Raw genomic sequence first — 17,280 nt, forward strand, 5'->3', positions numbered from 1 at the left:
TCTAAACATACTTACAAGGTTTGCAAAAATACAGGTCCACAAACAGATTTTAAAACTTAACACCTTGCCACATGGCCTGAGTCACAACCACTGAACATGGAAAAGGACCACAGCTCAGTGGCTAAGAATATGCATTCCAGGCCCATGATCCCAGGCTCAATTTAGAAGAATATTACTGATCAGATGACACAATATGGAGCTAGAGTACTGCTCTTATCCTACCTACAGATTGTTGCAATTAACTCTGTAACTGAAGACCTGATCGAGTTTCACTGTGTTAAATATTTTATTTTTAAATAAGACTCACAGCAGAATTACAGTATACTGTATTTCAAGTGTTACCTGTATTGTTCACTTACATTCAGTTTCACTTTTCATGCAGTTTTCAAAAGTTAATAAGTATCTCACAATTTTTTAAAAATAATCCTTTAAAGTGAACTTTGATATCACCTGTATTTGACATTTCATACAATAATAAATACTCCCAATTCTGTTACAATGCACTAGTGCTTTACCGCTTTCAGACACAGTAAATCTATTTTGCACTACCTGAAGACATACTACACTACATATTTAAAATGGTTTCAAACCGGCTTACTAGTCATGGCTTCCAAACACACAGAATCTTGGGAATTGCAGTTTGAGGCAAGACTAGCAATCATTTTCTGAAGCCTCAGCATTCTGGCAAAACTACAATTCTCAGTGTTCTTTTGGGGGAAGTTGTAATACTTAAACTGGTTTCCAAGCAGTTTAAATCTGTAGTGTAACCTTAAGGCAGTGATCTGCAAGCCACTTGAGTTGGTACACTGCTAACTTGAAATAGCTTAGATGTCAAATCTGGAAACATTTATTTAGAAGTGTGTGTAGAACAGCAGAATGTACAGCCTAATGCTAAGCCATTCATTCAGAAATTGTCCAACCAATTTCAATGAGGCTTACTTTCTAGTAAATACAAGTAGGAAAATTATATTTCACTGATTTTAGGAGGAATAGCATGATTATATGAAGCAAAGTCTGCTGATAAATGAACAGAATCACATGTAACATTAAGTATGTTAACTCAAGTAGTTATGGACATTGTACAGCCCCACACCCAGTCACATATACTGTACAGTCAAGAATGTTTCAGAGGACTTTCGTGTTTGTAACTAATAATCAGAACTGGGTCTTCAAACTACAGAGTTAAGTTTTGGCTTTGGTTATACAAACCACATGCTCCAGAGTTCCCTCACTGATCTACCACTGATTGGTCTACTTCAGAGTCAAGTAGGGTTTTAGCTTAGTTTTCAGTTTCAGTCTTCAAAGTTTCAGTCTCACTCATGAATGGCACCCAAATCATTCCTGTGTATTATACAAAAATGTAACAAGGGAAGCAAGTAATTAATTAGGGCACTACCACATTCTGGACTCTCATATTACCTGCATTTTTGGACCACTTTAGTGTAATGTTTTGCGCTCCTAGGACTGCCTTTTTAAAAACTACTGCTGTTAAACATCTATGTGTGGCAACATTATACAAGGAAACTATGTAACTTTCAAGAATTGAATCCATGAATGGGATTGAGAAAGGATTTAAAATCCTGCCCATGGAGCCATTTAGTAAGTAAGGTAGGCCCTGCATAATATTTCCATGTGTAGCCATTCATTCATGCTATCCCTGCGAAAAGCAAAAATCTTAGCACACAAAATGTTATGTTTTGAAGGTAGGGAGACAAGGTATGCTATACTGCACCAGACACTGGCTAGGCCTTTGAAATCTGACCATTGCATTGCACTGTTTGGTTTCAGATTAGTTCAGCTTTTATAGCTGAGAAGATATAATTGATCCTGTTGATGGGTGGCTGCTAGCCTCATTGCAATTGTCTGTAGACTGTATGATTTGGCAGTTTGTGTCCACTGTTCCTGTTTGCTCAAGCACACGTGGTGGTAGCAAGTAGGTCTCAGTAATTCTCACTCATTTTAAAGGAAAAGAAGCAACTAACATTTCAGATAGTCTTGCTTCCCTTCATGTGCATTCCTATATTGTTTTGGAATATGAGAATGATTTATGGGAGTACTTCTGCCATGTGAAGTAGTGAATGTGGGAAACAGCCCAGAGATATTTAGGATTCCTCCAAAGCTTTTCAAGTAAAAGTGGAAATGTTTCACAAAGGTAAGGTGGTTGATAGTATAAAAATAATGACATTGTAACAAAATGAGACCTCATTTCAGCATCTCACCAAATAAAGCTAGGCCAAGAGGTGGAGCTGAAAGCATCAACTTTGTGTGCAATTACAAAGTGTACTTCTTACAAAGGCGCTGGCAGTGTGTTCAACATTCAATTGTATACAATTCCTAAGAATCAGATACAGAATTTGTGCAATTTTCAACAATTTCAAACAGGTAGTGATATCTATCAGTCCTTCGAGCAATATCGTATGCCGTTTCGTCCAAGTTGTTTCTGAGATTTGGCTTTAAATAGCGATTCATGAGCAAGAGTTCAAGGGTCTCCTTGCTCTCCCTGTTTCCTGCTGTAAGGTGCAGTGGGGTCAGCAAGCCATTGGTCTGAGCATTGATATCTGCACCATGCTGAAGCAAGAATGATGCTATCTTTGTGTTGTTCCACTTGCAGGCACTGTGCAGTGGGGTCCAACTATCCACTGTTAAAGCGTGAACGTCTGCACCGTAGGCAATCAGTTCGCGTACAACTTCCAAGTGTCCACTATAGGCAGCACGGTGTAGAGGAGTATATTGATCTTCATCCTGGACATTTACTGGAGCAAGATGCTTAGACAGGAGCCTCTGCACTGTGTTAAGCTGTGGAGGGGGGGAGGTAAAGAGGCAAATATGTTGCATAAGCCTACAAGCCAAATGCATTCCTTTTACAGCAAGTATAGTACTGCAGACATAGGCACAGGAACATAAGCATGTGCCTTGTACAGAGGCAGATCAGCTAGTCTTTCTAGCTCAGTATTGCCTGCAATGACTGGCAGTGGCTTTCCAGGGTTTCAGGCAGGAAACATTTCCAGCCTACCTGCAGATGCCGGGGATTGAACATGGGATCTTCTACATGTAAAGGAGATGTTCTACTACTGAGCTGAGGCCCTTCCCCAAAAGTGCTGAACACCCAATACCTTGCTCAGATATAAAGCCCACTGAACCTCAGTCTACTCTCTCTCAGCCTAATTTAACACAAAGCTCAATTACATGTTTTTACCCCATCTCTCGTGCAACAATTTCAGGATGATATATGCCAGTCTTCCCTTCCTATTTTTATTCTTGCAACTATTCTGTGAGGCAGGCTGGACTGAGAGATATAGCAATTGGCCCAAGGGCACCTAGTAAGCTTCAAGGCAGACGGGGGATTTGAAGCTGGGTCTCCCTGGTCCTAGTCTGACACTCCACCCACTACACCAGACTGGCTTTCTATTGTGTGAAAGCTGATGCAGGTACAGGATGAAGAAACACTGAAACCAATTATAGAAATAAATGTTTTAATTATGGTGCGCAGCAGACACCATGGTAAATTTTATCGGTCTTGATTCCTGTGCCAGACCTTCAATTGCACCACTTAAAGCATGGAAGCTAAAGATCAAATCCCACTTAACAACTATATTTTTCTACATAACATGAGACATAAGAACAGCCTGTTGGGTCAGGCCAATGGCCCATCTAGTCCAGCATCCTGTTCTCACAGTGGCAAATGAGATACCTATGGGAAGCTGGCAAGCAAGACCTGAGCACAACATTCTCCCCTCCTGCAGTTTCCGGCCACTGACATTCAGAAGTACATTGCCTCTGACAGTGGAGGGAGAACATAAGCTTCAGGATTAAAGATGTCACAGTGGCCTGATTCTCACAATAATTCAGGGCTTCATCAAACATTATTGTATGAAGGCAGGAATGCGTGTCTGGACTGAGAACCTCTTCCTCCCCACACTGTGCTCTGGCCTGAAGATCCTGGCTGTTACTAAATGGTTCTTCCTCTTAATTTTCAACTGGTGAACTGTGGCCTAGGGTTGGTTAAGAACCAGGCAATAGGCTCACAGTGCAGATGCAATAAGGAATCCTGGCTTAATACAAGCCAGATTTTGAGCAATTTTTATTTATCTAGGCCTTAAGCAGGTAGCCTCTACTGTGGTCCTCGTCTTTTAGTGGGACAGGACTTCTTAATGTGCTGTTGGAATTTTGTATAGTATGTTGCTGTTTTTTAAAATTTTGGCTTTTAACTGATTTTATGTGTTTGTATTTTATCTTGTTAAGTCACTCTGAGACTTTCTTGGTATAAAGCGACTAACTAATGGAATAAATACTACTACTACTACTACTACTACTACTACTTTGTGCCAAAACCAGAACATGATGAAAAGTGGAAAGGTGAAAGAGGAGGAGTGCTTATTCCCAGCTTCATATACCATGAGTTGTGAATCCTGGAATGATCATTCAAACTAAGCCAGAAAAAAATAGTTTTTTGACACATGTGCAACCCTAGTTATGAATATCTGAAAAATTATTATGAAATTGCTTACCCTGTTTTTTTCAGCTGACCAAAGCAAAAGCTTATCTGGGTTGTTTTCCAGCTTCTTCTCTTGAGCTTGGTACCAATCCTCTGTTTTTTCTTCCTGATCTTCCTCATCAGACTCTCCAGACCAAAGACTTTGTGTTCCCCTGGGGATCAGATGCCTGTGGGTTTCCAACAGTTCAAGCTGGTTAAAGCTCTCAGCAAAATCTTTATAATCGTTTGTCTCCTCCTCCATGTTCTTCTCAGCAGATTTGCCACTTTCGTTCATTTTGCAGACTTGAGTTTTCAAGCCTCAAATATTCACTGGGAAATACCTCCTCCTGCTCTTCTAGCTCATTTCATTTCCTTATAGTTGACCAGTAGAGTTTCGTGATCTAGGCTAACGAAAGCTAATGGCATAGATCACAGCAACATCAGGAAAACCTTTAGAGAAACAAAAATTAAGAATGTGTTAATACAATGACCACTGCACAAAAAAGAACATAAATTCTCAACTTTTAATAGTTGTATAGAAAAGGGAATTTTGAAAGTTCAAGGGTGGGAAAAAAAAACCTTCTGCTCTCAGTCTTGGCTTACATCAGTCTTATGCCTCCTATGAAAGGTCAACTAAAGTGAATAGGTATTGTATAAGAAGACATTTTATGACATCATGCAAAGCTTAGTCATTACCGAAGCAATGTGTGGATGACTGTGGCTATTACCTACAAACGGAAGCTAGCAAGAATTCCTCTCATCCCTTCTCAAACTTATTTTCAGCCTATGTTTGGACTAATGGCCACAGTCTCCCCACACACTGCTCCTATAAGATTACCAGTGAAACCAATATTATTACTCTTATTGAATGATTTACATACCACTATTCTTTTAAAGTAAAGCACACAAGATAGTTTACAGTATCAAAAGATATCCCTATATTAAAAAGCAAGAGGGGGAAAAAGCCCAGTACCACAACAAAACACAAAGTATTTTAAGAGTTGCAGAATATATAATTATTAAAAAATCAAAAGAGTTTTGTGGCATTTTAAAGAGTAACCAACTTGTTATGGCATACATTTTAGTGGACTACAGCCCATCAGATACATGAAGCATTATCACAAACAGATGTTGGTGAAGGGCCACAGTGATTAACACTCTATACTTTGTGCATCTCATTCCCTCTGATGTTACTGTTTACATATCACAAACCCCCATAACAACTCAGAAAGTACAAGGCATCTGATGAAATGGACTGTGGTTCATGAAAACCTATACCAGCCTTCCCCAACTTGGTGCCCTCCAGATGTTTTGTACTATAATTCCTGTCATCCCATTGGCCGCACTGGCGAAAAAAAATCTGGCAGGCACCAAATGGGGAAGGCTATCTCATGTCATAATAGATTTGCCAGTCTTTAAGATGCCACAAAACTCTTCAGTATAGTAAAATCAGACTCCTACAAAGGGCAGCTTGAATGAAAGAGTCATTGCCACCCATCTAAAGGTAGACAGTGAGGGGACCAGCCATAATTGATTACTGCTTTATGTGGGGCTGCCCTTGCATCTGGTCTAGAGGCTTCAACTAGTGCAGAATGCAGTGGCCAAACTGCTCATGAGCAGACTACTGGGAACATGTCACTCCACTGCTGAGAGAGAACTGCACTGGTTGCCAATTTGTTACTGTGCCAGGTTCAAGGAACTTGTGTTAATTCAGAAAGCCCTAAACAATTTGGACTCAAAAGTACCTTCAGGTCCATCCAATTCCTTATCGCTCCATCTCAATCACTGAGATCTCTGATGGAGCACTGTGATGGTTCCCCATTCCCAAGGTTCAGGTTGCCTTCACTATGGACCAAGACTGTAGTGTGGCTTGCCCTGTGGAACTCCCAACCAGCAGAGGTTTGACAGGAACCATCTCTCCCTTCTTTCAGACATATTGTGAAAACTATAGCATTTATTGATGTTTGACTGATGTTTTTAATTGTGTTTGTATGGCTATTTTTATACATTGTACTCTGCATTGATATATTCTTATGAAAGTGCAGATTATAAACACATAAATAAATATTGTCTTAGATGGCTATTCCAGACTCTAAGCACCGCAGCTGACAAGGCTAGCTATCCATGTGCAGAGGCAGGACCTGAAGGAAGGCCTCTGAAGTGGAAGAGCAAATAGTATTAATTAATTAATTAAACAAACGAACAAATGTATATTCCTTCCTTCCTCCCAGAAGGAGCCCAGAGTGGCAAGCAAATGACAAAATATTATAAAAACAAAACATCTTGAAAAAAATGTTTTGAAAAACATCTTAAAAACAATTCTAACACAGAGGCGAACTGTTTATTATAGACCAACCTAAAATTGACTAAAGTCAGAGCTGTACTGAAGAAATATACCAAAAGCATAAAGATATGATCAACTGATAAATGGAGACTCTTGACCAGGGGTCCCCACATTTTGGATTAGGAACCACCCATTGTTTCTACTGCCTGCAAAGCTCAATTTACTTGTTTTCTGCTCCATGGAAGCAAAGAAAGTACAATCCTTTATACTTTCTTGCAAGTCATTGAGTTTTACATGGGAAGAACAGTAGATTGAGTGTGTTTGTGCAAGCACATACACAACTGCTCTCCTTCAATGTAAGGAGCCATCACCTTACACAAGCATGGCTCCCTTTTGAAAGATGCAATATTTGCCTGACTGTGTTACCAGCAGCTTTTTTTTAGTCTGTCATTTCTTCAGCAGGGTACACCAGGAGACTTCTCTACTGGGAGCAAGCATTACATTTCTGAACCTGACAACTATATTCATGGACCCTTGATTTTGACTCTCAGAACTCCACCACACTTCAACAAGGATTACTTCGACTGAGTACTAGATCACTGTCAACCCAACATGTTCTTTCCTATTATGACGACTTAGGCTGCAAGCCAATACATATCTACTCAGAAGTAAGTTTCATTAGGTTCAATGGAACTTACTCTCTGGTAAATTGTATTGCAGCCTTAGATATCTTCAGGACCAGCAGCCAGGTGAAGGACTCAAACAGAAGCGATGCAAGCCCATTAAAAACTCTTAACATCATAATCATTAATAATAGCAAAGCAGCAACAAGTGTCTACTTACATAATGTGGTAGAGCACATGCTGTACCTGCAGAAGGTCACAGGTTCAATCCTCAGCATCTGTAGATAGGAGTGAGAAAGACCCCTGTCTGAAATCCTGGAGAGCAGCCACCAGTCAGACCCTACTGAGCTAGATGGACCAATGGTCTGAGGCAGGTTCCTTTGCTCTTACTGTCTGTCCTATAACACCATCTGTCAAGAACGCCTGGTTTGCTAATAAAGATGGCTGTGTGGCAAGGAATTGTGGGGGAAACAGCTTGTCTGAATTAGGGCCTCTAGAAGCCCTTGAGACTTAGGCAGTGAGTAAGAAAACCTGCTTATCAGCCTGAGACTAGTACCTCAAAGCTACAGGCCTGGGAAGGTTGGAGAAGCGCATGACCCTTAGGCACAAAAGCTCTGGGAGATTTCTTCATCAGAAAGCCCTCTGATTGACTAATTAATTCCTGGCTCTTGCCAGGCTTTTCCCCAACAAAAGTAGAGCTAAGATTCTAGGTCTTTGTTCCCCAAAGTTGGGATTCCATCTTTCTGTTGCTATACATCTATACATCTCTGGGGGAGATGTGGCACCATGAAGTTACTCTGCCTGTCTTCCTATTTATATGTGAGTATAGAATAGGCTATACAGATTTGTTATTTTTGTCCTGTGGTTGAACTCTTTTTGTATTTTACCTAAGCTTCTGGGTGTTTGATTTAAGGAACTATTTTGCTGCTATATTTTTGCACTTACATTTTTTTTAATAACAACTACCTCTTATTTACCAGTCTGTGTTCATTACAGGGGGATGTTCACTCTGAATCCAGCACCTTGGTCACTGAGCCACAGATTACTGTATAACTAGGCATTTTGCCTTAAGATTCCAAGATAAGGAGTGCATCTTTGACTTCTGGAATCCATGGCAGGTCTATTTCTGTCATTTTAGGTTTCTCCTTGGCCCAGAATAGGTGACAAGGTTTAAGGGGTGGTGGCAATCTACTTACCTTACAGGGTTGGCATTGGTTTAATTCACTCCTGGTAAGGGAGACATGGGTTGTGCTTGGCCAGGATCAATTGCCCTGGGCATGGGAATTCAGCCCCCCAGAGAGAGTTCTTTATACCAGTGATTCCCAACCTGGGGGCTGTGAAGCATTCCAAGGGGGGCTGTGAACAGTAAGGAAATGAATTTATTAATTTTTTTAAAAAAGTCTTAATTCCCTGGATACTGTCTGCTCCCCAATGCCACTGCAGACCACACCTCCCCTTGCTCCAAATAAGAGGGAAAGACTTTAGCTGAAGTGGCAAAGCGTCTTCCAGGCGTGCTGAGGGCAGGCGTCTGCCTATAAAACATGTGGCAGATGCCAAAGGAGGCTGAGGGTGGAGCTACCAGGAAGAAGAGGGGATTACTATCACTGACTCTCATCTCCTCACCCTGCTGCTGCTGACAACACCCTTATTCAGAAGGAGAGGAGAGAGCTTTTCATGCAGCAAAAGCAGCAAGGCTGCAAGGAAAGGCTCCTTTCCCTCTTCCTGGAAGCCAGCCCGCCTGCCTTTCTTGGCTCCTGCTTTGCTGCCACCTCCTTTTAAAAATTATTCTTATTTGGATCTCACCTTTGGCCCAGACAGAGCCACAGAGCATTGAGGATGCTCAGGTGTTGCTCGCCTCCCATCTCTGAGGCTGTGTGTGCCAGCATCCCCCCTTTCTTCCACCTAGACACCCCAATCTCTCTCTCCAAGGTGCTACGGCAGTTGAGGGGTTCTCCCTGCCCATGTGCCTGAATGCTTGCACATGGTTGCAGGAGAGGCAGCTGTCTTTGTGTGTGTGAGTGCGCTGATCTGCTCTGCTCTCATTCCCCAAATGCACACTAACCAAGTCATCAGTTCTGATGATTATTCCTAGGCCTAAAAGCACTAACCCCCCCTCCTCAACCTATCCACCCTTTCGTCTTCACAATGTAGCATGCCCACTACAACTACACTGCTGCCTCGTTATTATTTATTTAATTGTCATTGCATTTGTATCCTACCTTTCCTCAAAGTTGCTCAAGGTGGTACATATGGTCCCCCCTGCCCTTTCCATTTTATCCTTACACAGACCCTATGAGATAGGTCAGGCTGAGAGACTGTGTCTCGTCCAAGGTCACCCAGTGGGCTTCATAGCTGAGTGGGAATTTGAACCTGAATCTTAGTCCAACACTGTAACCCACTAGTGTTGGGAGACTGGACTGTACATCTTCAGACTGGGGGGGGTATACCCATTTGTTTGGACCTTTGCATTAAGAAAAGAATGTAACACCGCCCCTCTCTACAGGGAGCTTTTAATGGAAAAGGATATTTGGAGATGTGATTTTGCCATGCATCATTTTTTTCAATTAACAGAGACTAAAGTTACAATTAGCGGGGGGGGGAATCATGAAATTTTTTGAGCTTACAAAGGGGGTCCTGTACTCATAAAGGTTGGGAAGCCCTGCTTTACACCATCCATTTAGATGCAATACATACTTTAAGGAAGGGTTATAGTCCTATTTATTTAATCTATGCGCAGAACATATCATACGGAAAGCGGGATTGGACCAAGATGATGGAGGTTTGAGAATTGGAGGGAGAAATATGAATAATTTAAGATATGCAGATGATAACATACTACTAGCAGAAACCAGGAATGATTTGAAACGAATGCTGATGAAAGTTAAAGAGGAAAGGTCAAAAGCAGGACTATAGCTGAACGTCAAGAAGACTAAGTAATGACAACAATTATGGAATGATTTTTTTGACGAGGTGCACCTGGCGCCAACACTGTTATCTTTTCAGCGCCAGGTCAAGACTTTCTTCTTCTCCCAAGCATTTTAGCATATGTTTTTAAATTGCTTTTTAAAAAATTGTTTTTTAAAATTTTGTATATTTGTTTTTTATATTTTTAATTGTTGAAACCGCCCAGAGAGATTCGGCTATGGGGCGGTATATAAATGCAATAAGTAAATAAATAAATAAAAGATTTATGTAACTTTAAAGTTGACAACGATGACATTGAACTTGTCAAGGATTATCAATACCTCAGCACAGTCATTAACCAAAATGGAGACAGTAGTCAAGAAATCAGAAGAAGGCTAGGACTGGGGAGGGCAGCTGTGAGATAACTAGAAAAGGTCCTCAAATGCAAAGATGTATCACTGAACACTAAAGTCAGGATCATTCAGACCATGGTATTCCTGATCTCTATGTATGTACGTGAAAATTGGACAGTGAAAAAGGCTGATAAGAGAAAAATCAATGCATTTGAAATATGGTGTTGGAGGAGTGTTTTGCGCATACCATGGACTGCGAAAAAGGCAAATAATTGGGTGTTAGAACAAATTAAACCAGAACTGTCACTAGAAGCTAAAATGATGAAACTAAGGTTATCATACTTTGGAGACATGATTCACTAGAAAAGACTATAATGCTGGGAAAACCAGAAGGGAGTATAAAAAGAGGAAGTCCAAACAAGAGATAGATTGATTCCATAAAGGAAGCCACAGACCTGAACTTACAACATCTGAACAGGGTGGTTCATGACAGATGCTATTGGAGGTCGTTGATTCATAGGGTCACCATAAATCGTAATCAACCTGAAGGCATGTAACATCAACAGCAGCAAATAGTCCAGTATGATATATATGCTTTGCATGAAGAAGGTTCCAGGTACAGTCTCCAGTATGGCTGGGAAATATTCTTATCTGAAACCCTTGAGAGTAATTCCCAGTCAGAGTAACTAGATCAGGAGCAGGGAACCCGTGGCCCTCTAGGTATTCCTGGGCTTAGCCCTAGTGTTATGAGGTATCAAATATTGGGAATTTTTAATCTTTGATTCATCTCAGTGAACCAGAGTTTGAAAAGGCCTGCAACAGCAAAGATTCCTGGGAAACAGCCCCTCTGTGACCTCTGAGTACGTATCTTGCAATGCCTGACTCATGGAAATTTGGGATTTGTCACCCAGTAAAAATAGGCGCTCCTTTCAAACAAAGGAAATGTTTATGATAATCTAGGCCATCACGAGGAAACAGAATAGTTCCTTTCAAACTAGGAGGTGTTGTGCATTTCTAAGCCTCTGGAGAAGACAGGATAAACTCCTGTCAAACAAAGAAACTGTTTTACACAAGGATTATGATAATCTTAACCTTGAGGAGTCCTCAGAAATCTACCGCAGGGAAATCACACCTATCATCCGGGAACTTATTAGGAAATGAGTGGGTTCCCACCTTCCTGATCACATTTACTTTGGGTTTACTTTGGGGTCAGTTTAGTTAGGAAAAGGTATAAAACATGAGGAGTGAGAAGGGGAGTTCAGAGTTCATCTTCTGGGGGGCTGCGACAACTGCTTTTCTTATCAACGCATGCTAGCATCTTTGGGACAATTTCAGAGCTATGGATTTGGGTGAGAACTTTCAGATCTGGCGCTGGTTACAAAGGGTGGAGCTTTTGCTCATTGGGCTAGATACAAAAGTCTCTCTCTCTCAGCTTTAGGCTTGCAGCAACTCTCCAGGAAAGGTATATGCAACTATCTGGGCCTTTTTCTTTCCTTTTTTCTTTCTTTCTGTGTGGGTGAGCTTAATGTGAACGTGTTTATAGGGCTAGTCTCTTTGCTTTAGTCTATCCAGTGTTGCTGAATGAATGAATGAATGAATGAATAATAGTTAGAAAACTACTCATTGTTAACTGCAATTGTAAACTGCAATATTTTTCCTTGTTCCTTCTCTTAATAAAACCACTCTTTATTTTACTTGCAGTGTATGTGTTATTGAGTTAAGGGTAAAATTATACATGTTCTGGGGGTGACGTGCGGGTAACTCCAGCAAAAGATCCTGCTGCTCTCTTTTGGGGAATTTGGATTTCTAGTGATTTGGATTTCTAGTGAGCTCTGCTCATGAGGAAGTTCAAGGTCCCTTCGTAACACTAGCCAGTTGCCCAATGGTTAGGAATGATAGGAATTGTAGTCCAACATGTTCTGTAAAGCACCAGCCCTTGCCCCATCTGTGATCTAAATGGATCAACATTCCAACTCCCTATGAGGCAGCTTCCCATGCATCCCACTTGGGAGTAACTGCTATTGGGCTCAGTGGGAAACTTAATGCATGGGGTTTCCTCCCAAGTAAAGGGGCATTTGAATTTTTAGCCTTACATAAGAGGAGTTCTTATTCAGCCAATCAGGGCTTACCTCTAAGTAAGTATACATAGGAGGATTGGGTTAGGGTGGCCAGATGCAAAGAAGAACAGGGCTCCCTCACCTTCAGTAGTTCCGTAGAAAAGGGGATTTCAGTATATAGTTTAGTAAATATACTAAACACACCTACTTAAATGTGAAGGTGTCTCATTCTCTTTTGGCAGAGTGGTAAGCGGTGGTAACGCAGCCGAAGCTCTGCTCACGGCTGCAGTTCGATTCCAATGGAGGAGGAAGTCGAATCTCCGGTAAAAGAGGTTGAGGTCCACTTAGCCTTCCATCTATCCGTGGTTGGTAAAATGAGTACCCGGCATACGCTGAGGAGTAAAGAAAGGCCGGGAAAGGAACTGGCAATCCCACCCCATGTATACAGTCTGCCTAGTAAACGTCGCGAGATGTCACCCTAAGAGTCGGAAACGACTCGCACTATAAGTGCAGGGACACCTTTAACTTTTACCCTAAATCAGGCTACACAGAAGCCTATACATACTTTACAAACTAAGCCTTACATGCAAAATAATCATCCTCACCACCGCTCCACACACTCTGCAGCCTTCACGTTACTTATCCCTGAGCCCCAAACTCAAAAGCAGGAACTGCATCCTGGTTTTCCAAGGAACTCATATTTGGGCTCCTTCGCTTGTAAACTCTACTAGTGCCACAGCAATCCGTATATACTCTTACCTGGAGTCAGTCCCGTGTGAGCTCATGGAGGCTTACTTCCGAGCAAAAAAGAAAAAGAATTGACCGTGTTATATCTATCTATACAGGCGCGTGTATATACTTTTTTTATATTTATATTCTCTGCCCCCTTTGCAAGCGGTGCTTGAAAGATGTTCACAGCCAAAAGACCCGGATGAAGCCTGCTGGGTTTGAGAGCTCCCGCGGTGCTACTCCACGAGCAAAGACTCGCCCAGCAGGCTTCGCCTGCACTACGGGGAAGGGGCGGGGCCAAGAAATGACCGGCCGCACCCCCAGCAAGACTTGCTTCCCTCCAAGCCGAGACTTCCGGCCTTCCTCGGCCTCATCTCACTCTCCCCCGGATGCGGCTGCGCAATGGGGATTACTAGTCGCTACGGCTTTGGAACGATGGGAATGAGCTAGTTGGCAGTTTATCGCGAGAAGGGGTTTTCCTGCTCTCGCTCGATCTCTATCGCGCGCACCTGAGGGAGAGTGCGGGCGGGGTTATTTCTTCCCCTTAGCCAGCGGCGCTATGGAAACTGGAGGCGCCGTGTGGTGCGGCGTTTTGTGGTAGGCCGGTGCAGGGAGGCGGAAGAACAGGGTAAGAGCCCGCGAAGGGTGTGTGAGGGTGAGCCTAATTACCGGCAGAGGCTCTTCTGGGATCGATAGCGGAAGAGGGCCGCTGGTAGGCTGAAGTGTAGTTTTGTTTTAAAGTTCAGAGTTTAGCCATTTCCCCAAAAAGCCTGTTCCTTTAGTGAAAAAGTAAATCAAGAACTGAAAAGACGCCCCTGTAGACCCCCCTCCCCCGCAAACGTCCCTACCCACGCAGAGGCGGCTGTCCGCAGTGTATCTGTATAATAAGGTGTTCTGACTGTGTCTGTTCCTGAATAAGGCTCTGGCATTACATTAAACGTCCTTTCAGGCCAAGGCTTCAGTAGAATTACATGCCCGTGGAGGAAGTTGCCTGCTGTGTCTCTCCGTGATGCACTGTTCTGGTGGTCCCTCTGCCTGAATAAGCACCTGGCATCCCATATGGTGTGATCATTCCTTCACCCTTTGTGCCAAGACTAAAGGAAAATTACATACCCATAGAAGAGGTTGCCCACTGTGTCTCTCTGTGATGCACTGTTCTGGCGTTGCCTCTGCCTGAATAAGTGCCTGGCATTTCATTGATCATTCCATCACTCTTCATGCCCAGGCTTAGGTAGAATTTTCTGCTCATAGAGGAGACTGCCTGCTGTGCATCTGCCTGGCTAGGCAAGAATAAGCATCGGGATACAAATTGAATAATAAATAAATAAAATAAAATAAAGTTGTTCACCTCCTTAGCAATCTTGGTGCCCCATCCACATCTAGTGTAGTCCCCAGCGAGGTGTCCAGTGCAACATTTGCTGCAACTTCTTGGGATTGGTTTTAGTTGATGCATCCTGATGATGTGGTTGTGCAAGGTGCTTGTGGTGATGTGGGTAGCAACATGTCCTCTCAACTCTTGCCCTTCTTGGCTTATTAAAGCTTGCCAAGGGGATTTGACCGAGTGGATCCATGCTGTGGTCAACACGTTGTGGGAGCGAGTGGTGGCAGCCACCCTGAAAGAGGCAGTGATCTGACTGCTCCTGAAAAAGCCCACCCTGGACCCATTGGTTTGTGACAACTACCACACGATTACAAATACCCCCTTTTTAGGGAAGGTGATTGAGAGGGTTGCGGTGCAGCAATTGCAAGTACTCTTGGATGAAACGGATTATCTTGACCCATCCCAGTCTGGATTCAGGCCTGGTTATGCGACGTAATCACCCTTGGTCACCCTGATGGGTGATCTTTATTGGGAGAAGGATGGGGAGTGTGACCCTGTTATTCTTACTTGATCTCTCGGCAGCTTTTGTTACTATTGACCATGGTATCCTTCTAAACTGACTTGGTGAGATGGTTATTGGAGGCACTGTTTCAGAGTAGTTCAGATCCTACCTCCAGAGTTGTTTTCTGAGAATAGCATTGGGTGATTGTCTTTTGGCTCCCTGGCAGTTGTGCTATGGGGTGCCACAAGGTACTATCTTGTCTCTGATGCTGTTAACATGTATATGAAATCCTTGGGAGCGGTCATCAGGAGATTTGGGGTGAGATGTCAGCAGTACACTGATGATACCATTACATCTGAATTGGGAGATGCTGTGCAAGCCCTGGACTGGTGCCTGGACACGGTGGTGGACTGGATGATGGCCAGTAAACTGAGTCTGAACCCTAGCAAGACAGAGGTGCTGTGAGTTGGTGGTTCCCAAGTTTGGATAATTGGTCAGTCTCCTGCTTTGGACAGGGTTGTACTCCCTCTGAAAGAGCAGGCCTGTAGTCTGGGGATGATCCTGGATCCATCTTTGTCACTAGGGGTCCAGGTAACCTCAGTGGCTAGGAGTGCTTTTTACCAACTTTGGCTGGTAAGACAGCTGCAGTCGTTTCTGGACCAGATAGCCTGAACACTGTTGTCCATTTACTGGTAACTTCCAGGTTGGATTACTGTAATGTGCTATATGTGGGACTGCCATTGAGGTTGGTCTGGAAGCTGGGACAGGGTATCGCCAATATAACACCCCACTGCTGAAAGAATTGCACTGGCTGCCTATTAGCTACCAGGCTAAGTTCCAGGTTCTGGTTTTGATGTACAAAGCCCTATACAGCTTGGGATCAGGATACCTGAAAGATTTTCTTGCCCCTTATATAGCCAGTTGATCACTATTCTCTGCAGGTGAGGGCTTCCTGCAGATACCATCTTATCAGGAGGTCCATTCTGCACAACAAAGGAAGCAGACCTTTAGTGTAGTGGCGCCTACCCTGTGGAATTCCGTCCCCTTAAATATTAGGCAGGCACCATCTCTGTTATCTTTTCAGTGCCTACTGAAGACCTTCCTCATTCAACAGGCCTTGGAGACCTTATCCCAGTCTGTGTCTGTATTGGAATTGGTTTTTGAGATGTTTTTAAATATATGTTTTGTTTCAATATGTTTTAATATCTGTTTTTATGATGTTTTATAGTGTTTTTAGTGTTTTTGTTTGTGGCCCTGAGTTCCTACTGGGGGGAAGGGCAGGTTATAAATTTAAATAATAATAATAATATCAAAGAATTTAGAGTGACATTTTTAGTAGACATCCATAGGATCCTTCTGCTAGTGACTATAAGCTGGGGGCACATTTTGAATTCTGAGAGAGTGCTGAGGGCACCGTTCATAAAATGGTTGCATTGGGGATGTGGCATAACACAAAATGGCTACCAAGGGGCGTGGCATAGCACAAAACTAGAGAGCACAGGCATTGTTGCTTCTCTTCCCCTCCCCCAGCACCATCATGTTTACCATTGGATGTCAGCTATGTCCTGTTGGGCCTGATTGTGGAGATACCACTGTTAAAGGCACAAGAACCCTGTTTTCCCCAATGCTAATCCTAAACCAAAGCCTAGGCTACAAACCTGTACCCACTTACTTAGCAGTAAGTCCCTACCTGATCTCAGACAAACCCACAAAAGAGATGTATCATGGTTGCTAGGTAAAGAGGAAGGGCAAGCTACAGAGATTCCAAGTACTACTAGAAAATAAGACAGAACCAGGAAAAATGCACTAGAAGGAAGAGGATCACAGAAGCTGTTCAGGACCTCAAGGATTTCTGTTGCCTGGTGTCCAAAAATCTCATTATTAATCATAGCTCTGACTTTGCTTTAAAAACATTGACAGGTGGGAGCAGCCAGGCTGGCTCATTTCACAGGAATTACTTGGAGAACCTGCACATTGCTCCATAACTTTCTATCTAGGAGGGCTAGAGACTTACTCCTTTTGTTAAAAAAAGT

At 42.8% G+C, this 17,280-nt stretch overlaps 2 protein-coding genes across 12 annotated transcripts in view; one reads left to right on the forward strand and one right to left on the reverse strand.

Moving 5' to 3' along the window:
* Positions 1-264: 264 nt before the first annotated feature.
* On the reverse strand, positions 265-13,825 carry ANKRD49 (ankyrin repeat domain 49). Of its 9 annotated transcripts, none has more exons than XM_061628809.1 (6): positions 13,455-13,825; positions 12,900-13,051; positions 8,578-8,737; positions 7,602-7,659; positions 4,509-4,924; positions 265-2,796 (listed from the first exon to the last, which is right to left on the reverse strand). In XM_061628809.1, exons 5-6 carry the CDS (start codon positions 4,767-4,769, stop codon positions 2,335-2,337), a joined length of 723 nt encoding a protein of 240 aa, XP_061484793.1. In that variant the 5' UTR covers positions 4,770-4,924; positions 7,602-7,659; positions 8,578-8,737; positions 12,900-13,051; positions 13,455-13,825; the 3' UTR covers positions 265-2,334. The 9 variants fall into 9 exon arrangements, with proteins under 9 accessions (XP_061484793.1, XP_061484792.1, XP_061484791.1 ...); XM_061628808.1 differs by having other exon boundaries at positions 12,904-13,087; XM_061628807.1 differs by having other exon boundaries at positions 12,900-13,087.
* Positions 13,802-17,280, forward strand: part of MRE11 (MRE11 homolog, double strand break repair nuclease) — a 49,779-nt gene continuing 46,300 nt past the window's right edge. For 2 of the 3 annotated variants that reach the window (XM_061628806.1, XM_061628804.1), the window contains exon 1: positions 13,802-14,052. The gene's annotated coding sequence lies outside the window, so the exon portion shown is untranslated. Of the gene's footprint in view, positions 14,053-14,117; positions 14,137-17,280 lie in introns of those variants that run through there. The other variant, XM_061628805.1, reaches the window with a different exon arrangement.

This window comes from Rhineura floridana, chromosome 5 (genome assembly GCF_030035675.1).
Source record: "Rhineura floridana isolate rRhiFlo1 chromosome 5, rRhiFlo1.hap2, whole genome shotgun sequence".
NCBI lineage: Eukaryota > Metazoa > Chordata > Lepidosauria > Squamata > Rhineuridae > Rhineura > Rhineura floridana.